At 39.1% G+C, this 24262-nt stretch overlaps 1 protein-coding gene across 4 annotated transcripts in view; it reads left to right on the top strand.

Annotated features, from left to right (window-relative positions):
• The window catches only part of arhgef3 (Rho guanine nucleotide exchange factor (GEF) 3), a 326424-nt gene that overhangs the window by 173838 nt on the left and 128324 nt on the right, over window positions 1–24262 (top strand). For 3 of the 4 annotated variants that reach the window (XM_060835598.1, XM_060835603.1, XM_060835602.1), the window contains one exon: window positions 14134–14196. In XM_060835598.1, coding sequence (XP_060691581.1) covers window positions 14134–14196 — 63 coding nt within the window. The remainder of the gene's footprint in view (window positions 1–14133; window positions 14197–24262) is intronic. The other variant, XM_060835599.1, reaches the window with a different exon arrangement.

Below are 24262 nucleotides of genomic sequence, written 5' to 3'. Positions count from 1 at the left end.
GCATTGTATCCAATTATGAATCTTTTATCTAATTAGTAAGGAAGACAGTCAGTCACTTCACCTAGGAGGAAAATATGTAAAATACGACTTCAGTTGTTGAACCCAAACTACCAAAATACATTAATTGCAAAAACGTTGCATTTCAAGCTGTCAAATTCAGAGTTATAGTTACTGCCCAATAGTTGATTATGGAAGTTATATGACCTCAGAACCAAATTTGCAAAATCGGAGAAGCAACCAAGAGTGTGGTGTTTCTGTACTCCAATTAGATTACACACTCCAGTATCTATTCATAGCATGCTCACAGAGGGTCTTTATCATACACTTAATTAACCTTTTGACCTTTTACTTGTGTGTCTTGGGTTTGAATCCAGCTCAGAGTAATGGGCTGTGTTGTAGGACCACAACTGAAGTATGTTTGAGTAGTCTCAATACATTCTAAACAGGTAGGTCATAGAGCTATTGAATGGAACAGCACAGAAAAAAAGCCATTTTGCTAGCATGATTCTGCTGCCTCTTTGAAATGGCTATCCAATTAGCCCCATACTCCAGCTCTTACCCCCACCCCTTGCCAAGAAACATATAAATCCTTCAAGTATTTATCTAATTTCCTTTTGAAAGTTATTATTGAATCTCCTTCCACCATCATATTTTGCTGCATTCTAGATCATTACAACTTGCATTAAAAATGCAATTCATGGTATCTCTGATCTGAAATAACTCCACAGAGGCGGGTATCCTGTCACCCAGTCACCCATTATTTAACCATGGAGAGTCCTTGACACTGGTCAGCTTCCTCAGAGCCAACACTCAGAGTGAACAGAACTTCTGACACTCTTGTGTCAGATCTGTCAGTCAGGGCTCCCTGATTGCATCTGTAATATCATCCAGTCAGGGAACTCATATTCGATGAGGTCCACCTGCCTGACCTCATTTTAATCATGACAATCCTTTTCCAGTTACTTTAATGTCATGTCCTTTATGTATCCTCCTGCCATGGTAAACTATGTATTAATTCTATTAAGACTAAACAAATTTTTGAACGCCTCTTGCAAATCTCACCTTAGTATTCTAATTTCTTCAATCTCTCCATTTAACTGAAGCCCTCTGTCCTTCCTACCATTCAACATGAATCTCAGACCCACTCATAAAATGGTGGTCCCAGAATCTGTAACAAACCTTATCTGGGTTCTGATTAGTCTTTTATTAATGTTAAAATGAAATTATTAGTTTTGTGCATTACCCTCATCCTCCTCCTTAGTTAATTATTCAAAAAAATGATCAAATTAATTACCTGTAATTTGTCTTAAGAAATCCTTATTGGTTTTCATGTATTAACCTAAATTTTGAGTCTTTCAAGTGAACAGTGCTTTTAACTGTCACAGTAATATTCAAATTCATCCAGAGCTCTGGTACCAATTCCATACGTAAGAACATTTGAAAGATTGGAATAGATTGCCAGCAGTTTCTACCCTTACTTCCTTTAGTAACCCAGAATACAACCCATCCTGACCCGTTGACTTCTACTTTAGCAATCCCATTCTTTTAAATACCTTCTTTTGTCTGTTTTTATCTTATTAAGTTTCTTTACTATCTCCTGTTTCCTGAGATATCTCTCCTTTTGTGACAAAAGAAGCAAGGTATTCTTTCAGTACGTCGTGTACCTCCGTAAGTAGTTCTCCTTGCTTACCTTTGATTCATTTTTCTTTTGTCTACATTTTTCCTACCTCACTGTTTATAAAATGATTTAGAATCTCATCATAAATGACCTTTCGTGATTCCACCTTGCTTCCTTTCTCAGGTCTGTTTTGTACTTAGTATGTTCAGTTTGGTTCACGACTAAATTATAACCCCATCTTTTGGCACATGAAGGAAGTTGAAAATGCAAAGATGGCCAGAATGAAAGAAACTGAGTTCTTGGAGGTCTGTTCGGGTAGATGAAATTACAGAGTTAAAGAAGCAGGAGGTCATGCCATTATTGAAATGCAAGGATGAAAGTTTTAACCAGTATGGGTTAGAAAGCGCAGCGATGATAACTGCCTGAGTCTTGGTGTAGGTTAGGATATTTGTATGAAAGAATGAGTTCATGTTTATGAAGTATGAAAAGTTGAGAACCTGACCAGAAGTGCAGAACAATCATGGCGTTTTGCGTCTTGAAGTAGCAAAGCATAATTGAATGTTTCAACAATGCTGAAGTCAGGTTGGAGCTGGTTGATGTTATCAACCTGGAGGCAGATCATTTTTATAAAAGAGAAGATATGTGGTCAGTAGCTCAGCTCAGGACTCAAGAGGACACTGACCTCTCAAAATATATGTGACTCATTAACAGTGAGGCTAACATGAAAGACTATTTATGCCTCATTACTGATAGATTTGTATTTAAGATCATTCTGTAACAGTCAAAAAATAAAATAACACTTATGGCCAGTGCTCTTTGCCAGCCACCACCGGTCTGTTTCCACCACTGGTGTGTTATCATCTCGTAAGGTCTGAAGGAATGACTGACATAACAGAACTGGGGAAGATTTAATGGAAAAATACCAAGAGTTAATTGGGTGAGAATATACAAAAAAACAGGTATTTAAATATGGGGAGAAATTAATTAATGTTGTTGAAGTTTGTGATGTTTGAACTATAAATCAAAGTCTGATTTGAGAATGCTGGACTACCAGCATTTCAACCTAAAAGTATGTAAAATTCAAACCAAAGTGTCAATAATATTAAAACTGCATAGGCAATTTGCTTATCCATTGACTAAAAGGTTAAAATGGTAATAAAAGTTGTAAGAACAATGGAAGAAGAATGCAGTAAACTTATAGAAGACAAAAATGATAGATGTGAGATTTGTAAGAAATACTCAAGGACATTGTCATAGCATTGTAAATCCACCCTTAGTAAGAGAGTTCGACAAGGTAGTGGTGGTTATGGATCTTAAAGTGTGAAATACAGAAAAAGAAATCATTTTACATCAGTAGATTTGACAGCTATATTTTGTCAGTCAAGAAAGGTATGAAGATACGAGTAGATTCACCAACACAGGGAAAAGCAATTTTGAAGAATTTCTTGGCCATGTTAGCAACATGCTTGTGAATGTAAACTAATAGATATCAAAGTTTCATTTCTACAGCAAGATCAGCTCATCAATATTTCTTCACCCCTCAGAAGAGACACCAAGTGCAGTGGGTGCACTCGAGAATTGAAAGAAATGTGCATGTGGCCCAAATGATGCCTCCAGAGTTTGGTACTTCTCAGTAAGGTCCATCTTATTAAAAGATAAACTGCTAGAGAAACTCAGCACGTCTGGCAGCATTTGTTGGGAGAGAAATAGCATTAACATTTTGAATCTGATATAACTCTTCTTCAGAATTGGAGAACTGGAATTCTGAAGAAGAGTTAAAATGAAACATTGACTCTGCTTCTCTTACCACAGATGCTGCCAGACCTTCTGAGTTTCTCCAGTAATTGTCTTTTCATTTCACATTTCTATCATCTGCAGTGCAGATGTGTTTCTCTTAAGACAGACCCATGTAACAAGATAACAGCAAGGCAAAGGGAAATCTACTTAGCAATGTATATAAAACTGTATCCGTGACTGTGTAAAAGAATTTCAATGGACATAATCTATGTATTATATAAACTCATGTCTGGAGGTGCCAAACACCCCTAACAGTTTCCACTTATTTGTACATACAATTTAGCTATTTTTGAGCTTGTATTTAAAACAGCTTTTTGACATTTCCATCAGAAAAATGTAGTTGAAAATGGAGCAGAAATGATAATTTTTTAATGATGTGTTATTCTCCAGTGTGTGAAAACATTATCAGGTTTACTGGTGAGATTGATTTATAATTGTATTTTGTTAACCTCCATATAAGTTCCCTGCTTCATGCATTTACTATTAAAACCATTGAGGAAAAACCATTCTTTTGAATTGCAGCATCATCTGTTTTTCAGTGTACAGAAGCTCATTCTGTTGTTCGATTATCAGTCAGTAAAATTACTTGTAAAGGTTTCCCTGCCGTCGTCATTTATCCTTTCTATAAATTTATAGGAATGTATTACCACAATTGCAAATGGAGATTGCAATATGAGCTGTATGAACAATTTTGTCAGAAATATTTTGCTTATTTAAGGAATGAGAGGGAGTGTTCCAATCTCACTCTATCGCTATGTTACACTCTGACCTGGTGCTGCTTTTCCACCTTAGAGTTATGCACTAATGGAATCTGGTTGCAATGTTGAACCATAAATAAATGGTTCCTATTTCAAGCTTGATATACCATTGCTGTTTTATCTATATTAAATGGTTGTGACTTTTCGGTCAAGATTGGGTTGTATTCACATGTTGTGTAGAGATGGTTATCAATCATTTCCCAGATATGAAATGTCAGTAAATCGTCTGTTTAATTTTAGAAAGTAGTTGTCATTTGACAGCTGTTTTGATTCTGTCGTTCCGAACCTCTGACCCTACTCACTTTAGTCCTGGTTTCATTTTTTTCATTTTCATTCCATTCTGTGGTTGAGACTGTGGGCAGTCTGTTCATGATCTTCTGCCAATGATACTGTCTTACAGGAGACTGGAAATTGGATGGCACTGTCATAGTGTTAGCTTATCTTCCAGTGCCACCATGTTCCCAATAATAACATTTCTACTTAAATTATGCCAGCACTAGATTCACTAGAAGAATATTCCTGGGTGACTGTTAAGGATCTCAGAAACAATTTTTCTTGTACAAAGAAATATTTTTCCAGCTAAGATGGAACATGACATGCGATACCCAATGGCATTAGTAAAAGACATCTGGACCACAAGGTGACATGATTTTTCAGGAATGTATCGGATTTCAGTTGTGAATATTTAAACGGGAAGATTTAAACTTTGAGTAGAATTTTCCTCTCGTTGGTGTGGACTGTGTAATGACAAGAACATCGGAGTCAGGTTTAGGCCAGTGTGGTACTCGGCAGCATCGGTGGCATCTGTATCAGAGCGGACCATCGAGGTCTTTTGCTCTAGCGGTGCAGGCCCATCGTCCATGACGGAGCACTTAACAAGAAGCACAGTAAAGTTGGACACTTTTTCTTTCTTTATTAATTTTTCTGCCTTTATATTCTATGTCTTGGTTTATTTTTCTGTATTTTAAGATGGCACTAGAGAGTGGCGATAATTATATAATATTTTCCATCACTGTATTTTGTAACAGGATACATGTGACAATAAATAAATCTAATCAAATCAAAATTAGAAAAAAGAAAGAGATGAAAAATATCAAATTCTTGACATTGAGATAACTTCCCAATTTTCTCCTTGAGTCTTAAGGGTGACTTCGGAGTCTTGCCATTGAGTGGCAACTACTTTATTTCCCTGTTTTTGTTTCTCATTTAAAGCCTTAACTCTCACTACTTATATGCCATTTCCAATTCTACTGTCTTTCTCTGAGAAGCCGGAAGGCATAAATTCTTGATGTGTTAAGACAGGATGGACAAGTGGTGGCTGCAACTTGCTGACCTTTTGGCTTGGCCATCATCTGCCGACCTTCTAGTAACAACATCACTGCATGTTCATGGCACGAATCCTCCTGAACCCTTCATCCATGCAAGTCAGAATTGGTAAATCTCCAGACTCACCACAACTCTCAGAGCAACTCTCACACTACATCGGCTATTCCATACTTTACATTGAAGTTCAGAGTCACCTATGATATGCATTCTTCTGCCAGGACACTTTCTGCAGAAGGTTACATATGCGGCTACGCAAGATGCATCTTATGATCCTTAGTGCTAATTCACTTTGTGCTAACTTGGAGGCTTCCAGCTTTTGTGTATTTTGAATTACTAACTTACCACATACTCACTGACTTCAGCACTGACTTATAGACTACCAACCTCTTTGAGACTCGCATTGATTTCTTAGTGCACAGAATCTTTGATGCTCGGTTGCAGACTGCTAGGCTCTGTGGTTTGCATTGCCTTTTAGCATAGGGAGTGACTGGCAGTAGGGAGCACTGAAATGTCAATGGAACGGATGTGTTGCTGTGTGGCTCTGTGCTGTGTCAGTGTCACACCTGTAGTGCATGTCAAAATGCACTGCTTCAAGCAAATGGCTGCCTATGAAAGTAAAAGGGGAGCAGTCCTTTGTCAGTCAAGTGGTACCATCACATTCAGTCAAGGAGCTGATCTGATTCCAGTCTGACGGTTGTTCATGGTCAATCAAGTAGTTGGATATACCAGGGATTGAGTTGTGGTGGGTCCTTGTAGGTCAAGTGAAACTAATCTGGCCATTACAAGTAGGTCAGTAAGGGTGTTGTGGAGACATCAGTCTGGGAGTGGGTCAGTTTATCCTGCAAAAGCCAAAGGGAATATGATGGAAATGGATGGAAGAGTATTTGTGGTGACATGTAAGATAGCGATGTGATGAGATATCCCCAGAGAGTGAATAAGAAGTGCAGAAGTTTGGAATTGTAAGTAGTCTGGGAGGATGAGGTGGGTGAGTGCTGTTAAGTGAACGTACTGTATGTAAACAGTGAGATCTATCATCTCTGATCCTTGGTGTGGTGAGTTTGCATTGGCCAGTTTGGAGTGAGTGATGGCCATGTGGACATGAAGTAGTAAAGAGAGGTGATGGCACTTACCCTTGCAGAGCACAGAAGATCATTGACCTTCTTCATGCACTGTTGGGCATCCTGCTTCACCCAGGGGGATAGCTCCGATTCAGGCTGTGATTTATGTCCAGACCAGCTTGGTCTGGTGCCATGGCTACCTGGGGCCTTCTTCTTCACCAGCCCATCCTCCGAACACATCCAGGGAATGAGCTTTCCTTTCCTATGGTCCATGTCCTGAAAGTAGAGGCTTGAGCACCACAATGTGGGGGGCCGTTCCTGGCTTGCACTGTCTGAAATGATGTGTGGCCAGGTCTTGAATACGGTGTCAGCAGCGTGAATGCCAGAAGGTCCTGACAGCAATGGACAAGTCCGCACCTACAAACAAAAATTGCTGGAAATGACAGTAGGTCATGCAGCATCCCGAGAGAGACAGCAAACTAATGTTTCGAGTCTAGATGACTCTTCATCTCTCTCCATGATGCTGCCTAACCTGCTGTGATTTCCAGCATTTTTTGTTTTCGGTGCAGGTTCCAGCATCTGAGCAATTTGCTTCTGCTTCTCCAAGAGCCTGGTTCCATATCAATGCAGTGAAGAGTGAAAGATTGTGTAAGAAAGATTTGCCTGAGCCATGGGAGAACAAGCACCATGAATCTCACTCAGCAAAATACTTGAACTGAAAATGGGAAAATTCCAACTCCAGTATACATGTTGCATCTACACGGCTGAAAACTACTTTAACAGATACAAGAAGAAATTAAACACAACAGCCACAAAAAAGTGGAAATTATGCTGCTTTTTGTTTTATTATAATACAAACATTAATATTGTTTACATTGTTTTATTGGGGATAACAAATATGTTAATGTTATGTGGAATCTATAAAACAGAATCATCCTGTTCACACCATGCTGGTGATTATTTATTTGGAGTCTCCTTCTATTTCAACTCCTTCTCCAAACTTTTGATACTTTGGGGACCAGAACAGTGCACAGCACTGAGAGCAGCCTGGCCAAAACCCTTTATTGGTTTAACATAATTTTGACTTATATACTCCTAGAAATAAATCCTAGTGCTCTGACATAAATTTTAAATAGTTTGTTGTTCTGTAATATCATTGATAATTGTTTGTTCACCAGTATTCCTCAAAATACTTTTCTCTCAAATCCCAATCAGTTTTTTTATTTGTAAGATGTAAACAATGTTTCCAGTCTTCCTCAAGGTGCATTATTTCACATTTACCTCTGTTAAATTCCATTTGCTATTGACTGTCTAGTTATAAGGCCGCAAGGCTTTTTTTGTGTTATGTGTTGTTCTGCAGTATTACCAAGCTTAGTCTAGTTTGCAAATTTTGATATTGATTTATCTGTCATAAATGCAAATCGTTAACGTAAATTTTGACTAACAGTAATTAGAAAACTGATCCTTGTAGAACACTACTTTCTACCTTACGCTATTCTGAATGATTACCCTTTACATGGCAGTCTTTGCTTTACATGTTATTTTAAAAGATTTTCTATTGAATCCTTAAAACCTCAACCCTAACCTTTGTCATGCACTTGTTCTGGGTTTGATTTATTATTATCATATGTTTCGAGATACGAAGAAAAATATTGTTTTGCATACTAACCAGACAAACCATACCTTACATACGTACATCAGAGTGATAGAACAGAATGCAGAATATAGTGATACAGCTACAGAGAAGGCGCAGAGAAAGATCAACTCTGATAGGTGACAGATCCATTCATAAGTTTGTTAACAGCAGGGAAGAAGCTGTTCTTAAATCTGTTGGTATGTGTTTTCAAATGTTTATGTCCACTACCCGATGGAAAGAGGTGGAAGGGAGTGCAACGAAAGTGGGAGAAGTCTTTGATTATGTTGGCTACTTTCCCAAGGCAGGTTACCTTATCAAAGCTTGTTTGATAATCCAGGCGCAAATTGGAGCTGCACTTGTATAGGCCAGCATACTTGGAGAGTATTTCATCAAACTCCTGAATTGCACCCAGAAATGTTGGACCAACTATGAGGAGTCATCTAGTGAATTAACTACTGTAGAGTTCCCAACCTTGGCCTGTTCTTATAGCCTTAGTATTTATTTGGATGGTCCAGTTCAATTTCTGATCAATGCTAATTCCCAGGGTGTTGATTGTCGGAGATTCAGCAATGATAATACCATTGAACCTCAGAAGGTAATGTTCTTGTTAGAGGTGGTTACTACTTAGCACTTGTGTTGCATGAACATTGTTTTCTTCTTATGTGCCAAAATTAGACAATTTTCAATTCCTGAGGATTTATAAATGTTACTGTACCTTGAATAATTATCAGTGAATATCCCCATTTCTGACTTTATGATGACGGGAATTAATTGATTAGGCAGCTGCAGTTAATTGGGCCCAAGACTTTGAGGAACCCCTACAGCAGTGAGTTGGGCTGAGTTATTGAACTCCATCAACCACAACCAATTTTATTGTGCTAAGTATGACTCCAACTCATGGAGCATTTTTCTCCTGATTCCCATTGACATCAGTTTTGCCACGTCTGCTTCATGCCAGTCTCGGCAAAATGCTGCCTTGATGTCAAGAGCAATCACTGTTACCTCAACTATTGGACCAAGGCTACAGTGAGTTCGGGAGCCATGTGCCCCTGTTGGTACTCAAACAAAGTAATGATTGGTAAGTGAATATCACTGGACATTACCATCGTTTATCTAATGCATAACAGTAGACTGATGTAGCGTGGGCTGCTGGACTAGATTTGCCATGTGTTTTGTGGACAGGATATACCTCAGCAATTAGAACATAGAGTATAGAACATAGAAGAATACAGTGCAGAACAGGCTCTTTAGCCCTCGATGTTGCACTGACCTGTGAACTAATCTAAGCCCATCCCCCTACACTATCTCATTATCATCCATTTGCCTATTCAAGGACTGTTTAAATGCCCCTAATGTGGCTGAGTTCACTACATTGGCAGGCAGGTTGATGCCAGTGTTATAGCTACACTGGAACTATAGCTTGGCTATGGATGCTCCTAATTCTGGAGCAAAAGCCTACAGCATTTTTGCTTGGATGTTGTCAGGTTCCACAGTCTGTATTACTACTTTCAATGCATTCAGTCCTTTCTCAACATTAAATTTTGTTATGATGAGGTGATAAAAAAGTGACTGACTCCCCTCTCTTCAACCTCCTTTGATTGGTGTCATGACCATGACGGGAACAGTGTGTTCTAAATCAAGCCCCACTATTCTCAGAGTCATCACAATTGTGAAAAATGGCCATTTTCATCACTAGGATGGGTAATGCCTAACTGTGAGCAATATCTATGATAAACGAAACTCACATCTGGTTTCATCAATGAACAATACAACAACAATTATTTTATATACAGATCCATCCTCCAATATGTGGCAAAAACAGAGGATTAACTACAAAAATGAAAACTTTAAACCAGACCTTCTTTAAATTCAAACACACTAATGGGATAAGCAAGAAAGATGAGACAACATTTTTGTTTTAAGAATATCATGGGTGGAAAGTATCGGCAAAATGTCTGTGGCTCAGAGTCGAAACAGAAGAGAAAACGGGGTGACTTTCCCACCTTTCGATATTGTTTTCGGCAGTGTTATCACACTGTTGTTTGTGGCAATCCTCAAGTAGATAGCCGGTCAGTTGGATCTAGATCTTGGCTTTTGTCACCAGGTCTTTATTTTCGGCTGAGTCTTTGAGTGTTTTTTTTTTCTTTTTCTGTGAGTGGAAAAGATAGAGGGATAGAAAGGAAGAGAAAGAAGGATTGTGATTTTTCTGAGAAAGGGTCACCTGACCCAAAACGTACACAGATGTTGCCAGACCTGCTGAGTTTTTCCAGCAACTTCTCTTTTTACAGCATCTGCAGTTCTTTCTGTTTTTTATGTGATTTTTCTTGCTGACATATTTTTTGGAGTTCTTAGGTCCCAGTTGCTCCCTCACATTTCTGTGATAAATTATACTTAAACCAATCTACAGGCTGTGATTGGCAGTTTTTTTTCGAAGGCACCTGGTGCCATTGTGTCTCACAAAAGAGTCAAGTCCAGGTTCAGTAAAACAATGCCATACAGTTCCTTTTTTCCTTTGAGTATTAAAAAGTTGGTTCATTTTTTTGCAACAAAGCAGCCCAAACTCCAATTTTACAGTTTATATTTCAAGTAAAATATATGTAGTCCTTTCAATTGGTTGCAACAAAGGCTTAATTTCTTTTCAGTACAAGCCTATTACATTCTCTACTTCAAATGCAGGTAGTTATTTTTACTGGTAAGTTTACTTGGATTACACAAATGCAAATGTATCACCTGCTAAACCAAAGAAAAATAATAAATTTGCAACACTAAGTATATGGACTTTGTACAATCACTTGGACTCATGCACTTTCACATATACACTATTATAGAAGATGAAACAATGTAGAGTTCAAGATTGGCGGCACAGTGGCACAGTGGTTAGCACTGCTGCCTCAAGTACCAGAGACCCGGGTTCATTTCCCGCCTAGGGCAACTGTCTGTGTGGAGTTTGCACATTCTCCCTGTGTCTGCATGGGTTTCCTCTGGGTGCTCTGGTTTTCTCCCACAGTCCAAAGCTGTGCAGGTTAGGTGAATTGGCCACGCTAAAATTGCCCGTAGTGTTAAGTGAAGAGGTAAATGTAGGGGAATGGGTCTGGGTGGGTTGCTCTTCGGAGGGTTGGTGGGACTTGTTGGGCTGAGGGCCTGTTTCCACACTGTAAGTAATCTAATCTAATCTAATCCTTGAGGTATCTTTGAACATAACGCTTTAACCTGTGACCACAGTTGGCAAAGGTGTGTATCACAGTTATCTTTTAAAGTTATTGATTCTCTCAGGCTCATTTCCAGTCAGCACTGTCAAACCAGATACCTTGCTTCTTTTCCAAGCGAGCCTTCATAGCCTGTGTTCAGCTCTCCATCATGGATTCCACCTTCTCTCCTCTGCCAAAAGAGAACTCTATGAAATAGTAACTCCAATATACAGAGTGTACTATTGAATCATAGAACCCCTACAGTTGGAAAACAGACCATTTGGCCCAACAAGTCCATACCAACCCTCCCAACAGTATCCCACCCAGATCCATTCCCCTACCCTTATTACTCTACATTTCCCCTGACTAATGCACCTAGCCTACCCATCCCTGAACACTATGGGCGATGTAGCATGGCCACTTCGCCTAACCTGCATATCTTTGGACTATGAGAGGAAACTGGAGCACCTGGAGCAATCCCACACAGACATGTGTTGAATGTGCAAACTCCAAGTCGCTATGGTTGGAATTGAACCAGGATTTCTGGCGCTGTGAGGCAGCAGTGCTAACCACTGAGACACTGCACTGCCCATTATCAGCTGAAGTTACGTTTTCTAGGGCTTAATAATTTCAGGAAAGGTTCCATCTCCAACATGTGAAGATTGCTACAGTTGTACAAATAAAATAAGAAATCTATTCCAAGGGATCCTTCTAACTGAGCTAATTGCTCTTGGGAAATGTGTTAAGTTCAGCTCAGACTGTCTTTGCTGTAATTCACATCAGCTTCATGAAACTTGGCCAACCTATGTGGATCTCTGCAGTTGTTTCAAATCAGTGTTTTAGTCCCTTTTTAAAACTACTTCATGGCAGTTTGAGGTATTAAAATCTGCTAATACAATTCAAGAACACGGTGGCACAGTGGTTAGCACTGCTGCCTCACAGCACCAGAGACCCGGGTTCAATTCCCAACTCAGGCGACTGTCTGTGTGGAGTTTGCACATTCTCCCCGTGTCTGCGTGGGTTTCCTCCGGGTGCTCTGGTTTCCTCTCTCAGTCCAAAGATGTGCGGGTCAGGTGAATTGACCATGCTACCCATAGCGTTAGGTAAAAAGGGGTAAATGTAGGGGAATGAGTGGGTTGCGCTTCAGGGGTCGGTGTGGACTTGTTGGGCCAAAGGGCCTGTTTTCACACTGTAAGTAATCTAATCTAATCTAACCTAGTCCATTTTATATGTAATCATGATAATGAAGAGAATCAAACTGCTGAAGTCTGAGATTAAAACAGAATGTGCTGGGGAAACTCAGCGAGTCTGGCAGCTTCTGTGGAGAAAGAAACAGAGTTAGTATTTCAAGTTAAGTGTTACTCTTCTTCGAAAAAGACTCATACAGGACTCAAAGCATTAAGTTTGTTTCTTTTTCCATGGATGCTGCCAGATCTTTTGATCTTTTCTCCAGCTGCTTTCCGTTTTTACTTCACATTTCCAGCATCTGCAGTATTTTACTTTTATTTTGCTGAAGACTGACTTCTGTGATATTAGGGACCATAGGAGGAGACCAAAATGAACCACCCCCTTGACATTTTTAGCTGAAATTCTTCAGCTTAGTGTTTTGCACTGATTTGTTGGGTACCGTATTACTGAGTATGCAATATATTGGGGGCGGCACGGTGGCACATGGGGGCGGCACGGTGGCACAGTGGTTAGCACTGCTGCCTCACAGCACCAGGGACCTGGGTTCAATTCCCGCCTCAGGCGACTGACGGTGTGGAGTTTGCACATTCTCCCCGTGTCGGCGTGGGTTTCCTCCGGGTGCTCCGGTTTCCTCCCACAGTCCAAAGATGTGCGGGTCAGGTGAATTGGCCATGCTAAATTGCCCTTAGTGTTAGGTAAGGGGTATATGTAGGGGTATGGGTGGGTTGCGCTTCGGCGGGTCGGTGTGGACTTGTTGGGCCGAAGGGCCTGTTTCCACACTGTAAGTAATCTAAAATTTATTTTAAACTGGCTTATTTAAACTGATTAATGCATCCATGAAAGGAGCAGACAAAGGAATTTAAATGTGTTAAGTAGGTGTATAATCTGAATTGCCGGCTATTATTTTCAATATTTATGCAAGAGACTTGAATTAGGGGTATATTTTTCATTGTGTATAAAATGAACAAGAATCTTTTCTTGAACTGTCATCATTTTAAAAGATGGCTCACTAATTTTTTTTTAACTTTTATACACTGAGAAAAAATATACTTCAAGATTTTTAACATATGTTTTTCTTTAGAAATGTCGCAGAGTGGAGTAAATAGACTTTTAGCATTGATTAACCATTCCCCAGCCATCAATTATGTTTGAAGAGTGCCATTCATGGAAGCCAATGTAGTAGCCAAGTTATTGAATAGTACCATTGAACCGAGATTTTTGGGCTCAAGCTCACTCATAGACCTGAGTAAATAATCTAAGCATCCACTTTAGTCCTAAGCAATTACTGAAGGTGCTTTTGGAAACCCTGCTGTCTTCGCAGTTGAGCACAAATTCCCTCACTGCCCTACCTATCATTTGCTCTTCATGATTAGTTGGTAGGACCTTGCTATACTTGCACTGGCTGTTGCATTTTCCTGTTTTAAAACAGTGACTACACTTTAAAGTTACCTATTAGCTGTGAAGCACCTTTGGATATAATGAGGCCATGAGAGGCAGTATATCAATTGTACTTTGTTCTTCCTTTCCTTCTTATATAATGATCTGATTTCTTCTATTTTCATAGAAGAAGCGGAAGCAGAGAAAAAGAGATGAAGATTCACTGAGCCTATGCAGCCTCGATGGAAGTGTAAGCAATATTTAAATCATTCTGTAGACTGTGCAAACCTCTGGTTTATAAGCAACCGACTAAACAAAATGGTGAATTATCTTGTCTGTGGGCTACATGGTATATGTTGTTCTAAAACTGAATGAAACACAGAAGACGATTGATTTGGCAATGCTGTTGTGAAGTGTATAATTATTTCCTTGTTTCAAACCCTTATTTTGGACCTAAAAATGCCAATTACTGGATAAATATTTGTGGGATTTATTTTAACCAAAGAGGTTTTTTTTTAAGTGAATCTTTTTATCTTTGTGGGTTCTCCTGACCAGTGGTCCTTGTTTGTTTTCAGAAATTCTTCATAGATTCTCAGTGGAGTTTTCTGGATTTTATTTTCCTTTTTGAATCTTAAGTTCTAATTTGTTGCTATTTTATTTCTATTAAAGCAACTTACATGTAATTTTACAAAACAAATTTGCAAACGAAGCCTGTGTGTGAGAGGAAAGAGTTTAATATATTGACCTCGATTTTCCGATCACAACAGCAGTTAATGTCCATTTTAAATCAGTTACTGAGTGCATTATGAATTAAAAATGGATCTGTTGCCCTTGTGGGAAAAGTTTGACATGTGCTAGATTACCTTTGGTGGCAAGTTTGAATTTGGGACCTAGGGATTCATGGAAACAAGTACTTTATTCCTGTAAGATGTGTTCATTGTCAATGTCCTCTTCTGCATGTTCCTTTCTTTTGCAAAAGGTTAGATCCAATGCTACACCATGCAGTTCTACTGTAAGCAAGAGCTTTTTTTTCAAGTAGGTTTCATTGTTTGCCATGGAATGGCACACAGTCCAGTTGCAATCTTTTTCAAAATGATTGGCCACAAATCCATTTAAGAGGTCTTTGTATGTGTCATGGATCTTGCTGGTGTACACCCTCAGAGCCATTATGGTCAAGCCAAGATTGTCTAACTCTTTCATCATTCCAAATGTCATGGACTTTGAAGGGTGACATACCCTATCATCACTGAATGAAACTAATAATACCCTCACTTAATTTAGCTCATCAGTCAAGGTAAACTACCAGGTTGTGCCCACTGGTGTGTATTACCAGCTACTTGGAAGCATGGGGGTAAGGTGAAGTCAGGAGATGCCAATGAGTTTTACTCTTGTTCAAAACTGAAGTTTGCAGCTGACAAAGATTCCGAAGTACTCGTCCTGTCATTTCTGCAATTCAGGATCATCAATGGCTGACAGTAAATACAGAGTATGTACAAATAATTTTTTTTCAGATTGGCAATATGTAACAAGTGGTCTGTCACAGGGATTAGTGCTGGAACTTCAACTGTTTATAAAATATATTAAAAGTAACTGAGATGAAGGGACAGAGGGTATTAATGCTAAAGTTGCTGATGACACAAAGCTAGTTAGAAAACTGATTTATGAAAAGGAAAAAAGGAGGCAAGAAAGAGATATAGAGTGGACAAAAGGGTGGTATATGGAGTATAATGTGGGAAAAGGAAGACTGAATAAAGTGATTTGAAGTAAAACACTGATAATGAGTAAATTAATGAAATTAATGAGTGACAAATCTCCAGGACCTAATGTTTTCATCTAAGAGTGTTAAAGGAAGTGAAGGAGCATATTATAGGCACCCTAACAATAATCCTCCAGAGTTCCCTAGATAAAGAAGTTGCGTCTCTTGCACATATCACTGTACAATTTGAGAAGGACAAAAGAGGAAAACCAGGGAATTACAGGCCTGTTAAGCTAACTTTTGTGGTGAAGAAATTGTTGAAGTCTGTAATCGAGGTTGGGATAACTGAACACCTTGAAACTTAATCAGGGAGAGCCAGCAGGGATTCATGATAGGTAGGTCATGCCTGACAAAAGGCATTTGATAAAATCCCACATGAGAAGCTGTTAATTTGTGTAGAAGCCCCAGAGTTGACAGCAAATTACTGACATGGCTGGGAAGTTGGTTAAGTGGGAGGCGATAGAAAGTAGGGATAATAGGTAGGGACTCACATTGATAGGATGTGGTCAGTGGTGTCCTGGAAGGGTCAATGTTAGGACATCAATTATTCACATTATTTATTAATTACTTCAATAATGGCATAGGAAGACATGTATCGAAATTAAGTGACATTGCAGACAGTGTAGATAATCGCATAAAATTACACAGGGATATTGATAGACTAAGTGAATGGACAAAAACGTGGCAGATGGAGTTCAATGCAAACAACTGTGAGGTTATCCATTTTAAGACCGAAAAACAATAGATCGAGTACTTTCTAGATGTAATGAAGTTAAATAAAGTGGATGTCCAAAGAAACTCGGAGAGTCAGGTGCATAGATCTACATGGTAAAAACAATAACTGCAGATGCTGGAAACCAGAGTCTAGATTAGAGTGGTGCTGGAAAAGCACAGCAGTTCAGGCAGCATCCGAGGAGCAGTAAAATTGAGGTTTCAGGCAAAAGCCCTTCATCAGGAATACAGCTGTATTCCTGATGAAGGGCTTTTGTCCGAAACGTCAATTTTACTGCTCCTCGGATGCTGCCTGAACTGCTGTGCTTTTCCAGCACCACTCTAATCTAGACCCCCGCATTGATCTATATGAACAAGCGCAGGAAATAATCAAAAAAATTAATGGGATGCTGGTCTTTACATCTCAAGGACTGGAGAGCAAGGATGCAGAAGTAACATAACAAAACCATTGTTAGACCACACATGGAGTACTGTGAGCGATCTGGCCACCACACCTAATATCACCCTTGGAGAGAATACAGTGTAAGTTCACAAGAATGATACCTGGATTTAAGAGATTATGAGAAAAGATTATACAAAATAGGCCTGTTTTCTCAGGATTTAGAAGGTTAATGGATGATCAGATTAAGTCTTCAAGATATTAAGGGTCTGTTTCCATGCTGTATAACTCTATGACTCTATATTAACAGAAAATAATAGGAATGATAAGTATAAACTAATTCCACTGATTGGGGATTCTAGAACTAGGAGGCATATTCTAAGAATTGGGGCCAGACTATTCAGGATATATGTTAGGAGACACTGCAACACACAAAGGGTGATAGATGGACTGGAAATCACAACAGGTCAGGCAGCATCCGTGGAGAGAGAGAGCAAGCTAACATTTCAAGTCTAGATCACTCTTCAGCAGAGCTGGTGTGAAAGGTGGAGGGGACAACATTTATGCAATAGTTGGATGGGAGGCGGAATACTGAGGAGAAAGGCTGTCGATAGTTCAGATTAAATGATCAGAATGTGAGAAGGGCAGAACAATGGTGTGTCTAACTGCCAAACTGGAAAGAATAAACAGTCCCACTGGAGCGGGGAGAGAGGACACGGTGACAGAGACTGTAACAAATAGAGCTAAAAGAAAGGTAAGGAATGGGAGTTGGTTCATAATCTGAAGCTAGGAGAAAGTGAGGACTGCAGATGCTGGAGACCAGAGTTGAAAAATGTGATGCTGGAAAAACACAGCAGGCCAGGCAGCATCCGAAGAGCAAGAGAATCGCGTTTCGGGCATAAACCCTTCTTCAAGAACCCAAAACGTTGATTCTACTGCTCCTCGGATGCTGCCTAGCCTGCTGTGTTTTTCCAGCATCACATTTTTCAACCATAATCTGAAGCTGTTGAACTCAATATTAAGTCCAGGGTGATTGATGGAACACACACAAACGAAACTACATCAGGACACTATTCAAAAGGGCCACAACACACTGCAGTACACCAGAACTGCGAAAAGAGGAAGAGGAACATCTATACAAGGTATTCGCCAAAAACGGATACCCACGCAACTTTATCACCAGATGCCTAAGAGATAGACCGAGGAACGAGGACATGCCACAACCAAAAGGACTAGCCACTCTACCATACATCAGGAGTGTCTCAGAACTGACAGCCAGACTACTGTGACCCTTAGGACTCATAACAGCACACAAGCCAACATCCACGCTCAGACAACAACTCACTAGAACAAAGGACCCAATACCCAGCATGAGCCAAACTAACGTAGTTTACAAAATACCATGCAAGGACTGCACAAAACACTATATAGGACAAACAGGAAGACAGCTAACAATCCGCATCCATGAACATCAGCTAGCCACAAAACGACACGACCAGCTATGTCTAGTAGCCATACACTCAGACAACCAGCAACATGAATTTGACTGGGAAAACACCACTATCATAGGACAAGCCAGACAGAGAACAGCCAGAGAATTCCTAGAAGCATGGCATTCATCCACAAACTCCATTAACAGACACATTGACCTGGACACCATATACAAACCACTACAGCTGAAACTGACACCCGGAAACGGCAAGAACATCCATCAGCAGACACATCGACCTGGACCCCACATACAAATCACTGCAGCTGAAACTGACACCCGGAAGCGGCAAGAACAAACCAATATAAATACCGGAAGAAACATCAAAGCAGCGCTTCACACGAGGCTCCAACAGCACTGATGATGTTCCCTAGCCAGGGAACGAAACGTTTGCAGCAAAAACTTCCAGCTCGGCGAGCAGAACCACAACACTCTTTTCTATAATCTGCAATAGATGCTGGATCAGTTATTAATCCTGAATCTAAGATAGATATATTTTTGTTAAGTAAAAGGATATGGACCAGAGTAAGGTATGGATTGAGGCCACACATCAGCCATGATCTCCTTGAATGGAGAAATAGGCGTGAGAGGCTGAATGGCCTACTCCTCTTCCTATGGAGTAATAAAAGGAATCTGTAGTGTAAGGTGTGTGATTTATATATGTTTTAATATAATTTATTTTATAATTGGAGTTGAGAAATTGGTATGAGGGTTTTGGTCTTCCTGAAGGGATTTAATAATTAACATTGTAGATAGTTCTGGGTTTGGAAATTTGTTTACATTGGGGGAGTATTTTATGAGCAAAGAAAGTAAACAGTTGTGTATTAGGCTTTCAGTTTAGAAGGTCAGAGATTGTTCTTTTTCTTTTGATGTGGGTAAATACCCATTTCTTGTAAAGGTGATTCCAGTGAAACAAGTTATATTTTGTGCATATGTAATATCTTTACTGCTGTCACTAGTAAAGGAGGGAGAATGAGACAGGAAGAGAAATATATCTAGAACTATTAGAAACAGTTAGGAAGAGTTTCTGCAGGAAAAGGAAGAGTAAGTTAAGTAAGTGTTTGTCCTCAGACAATTAGCCTAGCAAATTAATAGTGGAAAATGAGGAAATGACAGATGAATGGAAGAGATACTTTGCATCTCTTCAGTGTAGAGGTTAAAAGTTGTTTCAGAAATAATTTTGGAATCAGGAGGTGAAATGGAAGGAGGAACGTAAGTTAATTACAGTCATTAAGAAAGTATGACTGGTTCCAAGGTCCTGATGGACTTTATCCTAGCATGTTACTAATGGTGACTGCTGACACAGGTGATGCATTGGTTTCAATTTTCCAATATTCCTTTAGATCTATAAAGATCCCATCTTTGAAACAAGCTAATGTAACTCACTATTTAAAACAGGAGGAAACCACAGACCATTTAGCAAAACATCAGTCAGAGGAAAAATGGTGGAGTTGGGCACTTAGAAAATCTCAATTCAAACAGGCAGAGGCAACATGGTATTGGAAAAGGGAAATCATCATTGACTAACTCATTGGAGTTCTTTGAAGAGGGAACAACCAACCTGGATAAAGGTGAACTTGTGGATGTGGTTTACTTGAATTTCCAGGAGCCTGTATCAATGCACTGACCAATAAGGTTAAAAATCACACAACACCAGGCTATAGTCCAACAGGTTTATTTAGAAGTATTAGCCTTCAATTTGGAAGTACAGGTATAATTAGTATGTTTGCAGATGACACCAAAATTGGAGGTGGAGTGTACAGCGAAGAAATTTACCTTGGATTACAATGAGATTTTGATCAGATGGACCAATGGGGTGAAGAATGGCAGATGGAATTTAATTTAGATAAATGTGAGATGCTGCATTTTGGGAAAGCAAATCTTGGCAGGACTTATACACTTAATGGTAAGGTCCTAGGGAGTGTTGCTGAACAAAGGGACCTTGGAGTGCAGGTTCATAGCTCCTTGAAAGTGGAATTGCAAGTAGATAGGATAATGAAGAAGGTGTTTGGTGTGCTTTCCTGTATTGGTCAGAGTATTGAGTGCAGGAGTTGGGAGGTCATGTTGCAGCTGTACAGGACATTGGTTAGGCCACTTTTTGAATATTGCATACTGTTCTAGTCTCCTTCCTATCAGAAAGATGTTGTGAAACTTGAAAAGGTTCAGAAAAGAGTTTCAAGGATGTTGCCAGGGTTGGAGGATTGATCTATAGGGAGAGGCTGAACAGGCTGGGGCTGTTTTCCTTGGAGCTTTAGAGGCTGAGTGGTGACCTTATAGAGGTTTATAAAATCATGAGGGGCATGAATAGGGTAAATAGACAAGGTCCTTCCCCTGCGATGGGGGAGTCAAGAACAGGAGGATATAGATTTAGGATGAGAGGGGAAAGTTATAAAAGAGACCAAAGGGGCACCTTTTTCACAGAGTGGGTGGTCCTGTGTGGAATGGGCTGCCAGAGGAAGTGGTGGAGGATAGTACAATTGCAACATTTAAAAGGCATCTGGATGGATATATGAATACGAAAGATTTGGCGGAATATGGGCCAGGTGCTGGCTGGTGACACTAAATTGCGATGGGATATCCGGTTGGCATGGACGTGTTGGACTGAAGGGTCTGTTTCCCTATGACTCTATTTAAATGGAGCGTGGTTGTGTAATTCTGGGATGCAGAAGGATCTGGGTGAATCATAAAAGACTACTGGTTGTTAGGTCACATTATGATTTCACAAACCTTTACTAGCAAATTGTTTGCTCAATTTCTAAGCTGCTCAAAACAAAACAAAGCTGAAAGACGAGTTTGGCATGTGTCATGGGTAAGATGACATGTAGTCTCATTGTACCACCGATATGACATTGCAAAACATCTCCCTCATCGGTCATTGTAAAAGCCTCATGGAAATTAATGTGGTCAATTATTATTGGATTGTGGACAATTCTGTGATATGGTTTGGGAACCAGCTAAGATTTTTGTATTCTTTTCATTTAATATTAATGACAGAAATCTGTCAGCACTAATATTTTAGGTAATACTTATTTGTGAATGTACATTTCCAGAGTTCCCTCAGGGGTGAGTTTAATTTTTACGTACATTTATATTTATACATTCCTTTCTGAAAAGTCACTATACAAATTATACTTGCAATGATATTTAACACTTAGCTATGTATGAACACTTAGATTTCTATCATATTAAAAACCTTTGTGGCTGAAATTTAACTGGGAAAATTTATCTTGGTTGACAACGTAAATGTCACAATTTAGAATTTCCCAGTGGTGTGGGTGAAACGTTTCACCTTCATTAAAGCAACAGACAACTGAGCTATGGGGGATTAATCGAGCTTAAATTTTACTTTCTTTAACCAGTAACCACCCACCCACCTCCTCTTAACCTTGTGAAATCTATTCACAAGTGACAAACACCCTTTTGATCTGTACTGGCTGTTAATTTATACTCCTTTTGGTGCCATAATTTATGTTGATATTGTGTATGATTCCCATGAATGTTCATTTAGCATTTTCTGCAATTTGAGAATGTAATTTGCCTCTGATTATCAATACTCTGAAGAAATGATTAAGAGTCAGAGCAGCGGTTGCAAAAGTTGCCTCACTCAATGTGAAAACTGATCAGGTAAACCATTCCTGTATAATATTTTAAAATAAGCACATTTTGCGGGAGGTCAACTTCAAGCAATAGCAAATGTTTGAGAGAATCAACAGGGAAAATCTGTTTGGGACATACACTTTACTACTTCAGGTTTTAAGCTCTCAGGTAATTTTATTAATTTGATTGTCTAAAATTCTAAAAAAGTGTTTTATAATGCAATGAATGGTAAGGAAATTGAGTCAATCACAAGCAGTTAATGATGATGTGTCTCTGGTTCTCCTTGGCTAACTTCTCAAAATATATTAATCAGCTGAAGCTATTCAAACATCTTTCTTTACAAATTTATTGTCAGTCACTACAGCTGAAGCCACCTTGTCTGGAAAGCAGGAAACCAGAAAAGCTGAAATGATGTTATGTGTAAAGTCCTGCAAGAACAATTGATTTCAAAACAGCTTAAATGACTTGTATATTTGGTTGTTAAATGAACGTTAGTTAGAATCATGGCGCTATGCAAAATAAGGGACAAAGTGCACTTTGTCTTTTTCTTTCATATTTCACATGTATATTTGTATATTTCACATGTATCAAGTTCCTTCTATGTAATCCAGTTTCACTTGAGATTTTGGTATTCCCTTTACAAACTATACTGGACTAGGGGAAGGGGACCTAACACCACACACTTCTACAGTGACTTCATGATCTGGGAACACTTGTTTCAACACCAGAGAGAAATCCTGTAATCACTCATGCATTGTGGTATTTCTTGCTAGTGAGGTACAGGACATGATCAGAGGACAGAAAACATGGTAAGCATATGCTCAGTATGGTTATTAATCATGTGGAGAAAAGGGTTGCATTTCTAGACCTCACCTCATTTTTGAATTGATCTGACTGTGTTTTTAGCTTACTGACAGAATTTTCACAGCTTGGAATAGTCTGTAAGGTTTTGGTAGCAGGGAAACGACAGTAAGACAAGTACTAAAAATTTTATTTTATAGAACCGCCAGGATAAATAGAGTAATTTTGGAATTTTGGCTGCTTTTTTTATTCAGAAAGCCTTGATGTCAAGAACCAGGATCACATATTCCTGAGCCTATGGCTGGTCTTTTATTTCCTGCTAATTTTCAGCATAACTGTATCTACACACCATTCCATAAAATAGTTATAAACAGAATCATAAAATCTTACTGCAAAGACAGTAGATATCTACCCCATCACGCCAATGTCAGCTATTTCAAAGACGTATCTGACTAGTGCCATTGTGTTGCTCTTTCAAAGTTTTATTTTCATGTATTTACTCATTTCCCTTTTGATGCTATTATTCAGTTTGCTTTTGCCACCTTTTTGGACAATGCTTTCCGAATCATTAGAACTCACTACACAACAACAAAAAAATCTTCATCTCCCTCTGTGATTTTTTGCGAGAGTACACATACTAACAGAGTTTTAATTTTGATAGCTCAAAATTAAATTTTGTCAGTTCATTCACTGAATTTGTCATTACAATAATCACCATTACCCTCAAGATTCTAATAAAGTGACAAAGGACATAAGTGGGAATGGTATATTTAGTAATACGCGAACTAACTAAAACTTAGCCAGATTGGTTTGCTGTTAGAGCAAATTAATTTCTCTATCTTCGTCCTAGTTCTCCTTTTCTCCATAAGCTGCACCTTGACTGTGGTTTAACCGATAGGCATGCGTTCTGCCTCTCAGATTTTACCTCCTTGTGACTTTATCAGGAACAACCAATATGAACTGCTTAACATCAGTATGTGCATGAAAATTATCTTATCTTCCATTAATCCTCTTTTGAATGAGCCACCATTTTGTTCAGTCAGCTATTGGAAACACCTCTGCTGCAAGTAGCCAATCATATCCTCTCCATAACAATTGAGGTGAAATGAGTCACTTATAGCAAGTGGGTATTCAATCCTATGCCAAGATCATGCATTGCTTTCCCTAGTGTAATTTGATCCGTCATCAGCTAACTTTGCTTCTTTGATTTTTTAAAAAATATATTTGAAATTCATTTTTCCAACATGACTTCATACGGTGGGTTTTCAGCAGCAGAATTGATTTGCCCAAATTAAAAGGTAATTGTTCCACTTTGCCAAGGAGTGAGCGTTTCAGTTTAATTAAGATGTTGTGACGAAGAGTAAGCACGCTACAGATTGTGCATATTCCATAGATAACCAAGGAAGAGTTTGGTTGTGATTTGCCTGTCTTTTAATGCCGGACTATTTTACAAGTGCTTCTGATGCAGCTGCCATACATTACTGCCTTGTACACCTGTACAATCCCCATCACTAAAGTTTGACATGTGGAAGGTGCACCAGTCTTTCCTCCAAGCAGCAAGT

This window comes from Hemiscyllium ocellatum, chromosome 14 (genome assembly GCF_020745735.1).
Source record: "Hemiscyllium ocellatum isolate sHemOce1 chromosome 14, sHemOce1.pat.X.cur, whole genome shotgun sequence".
NCBI classification, from domain to species: domain Eukaryota; kingdom Metazoa; phylum Chordata; class Chondrichthyes; order Orectolobiformes; family Hemiscylliidae; genus Hemiscyllium; species Hemiscyllium ocellatum.
This window is presented reverse-complemented; position numbering and strand designations above follow the sequence as displayed.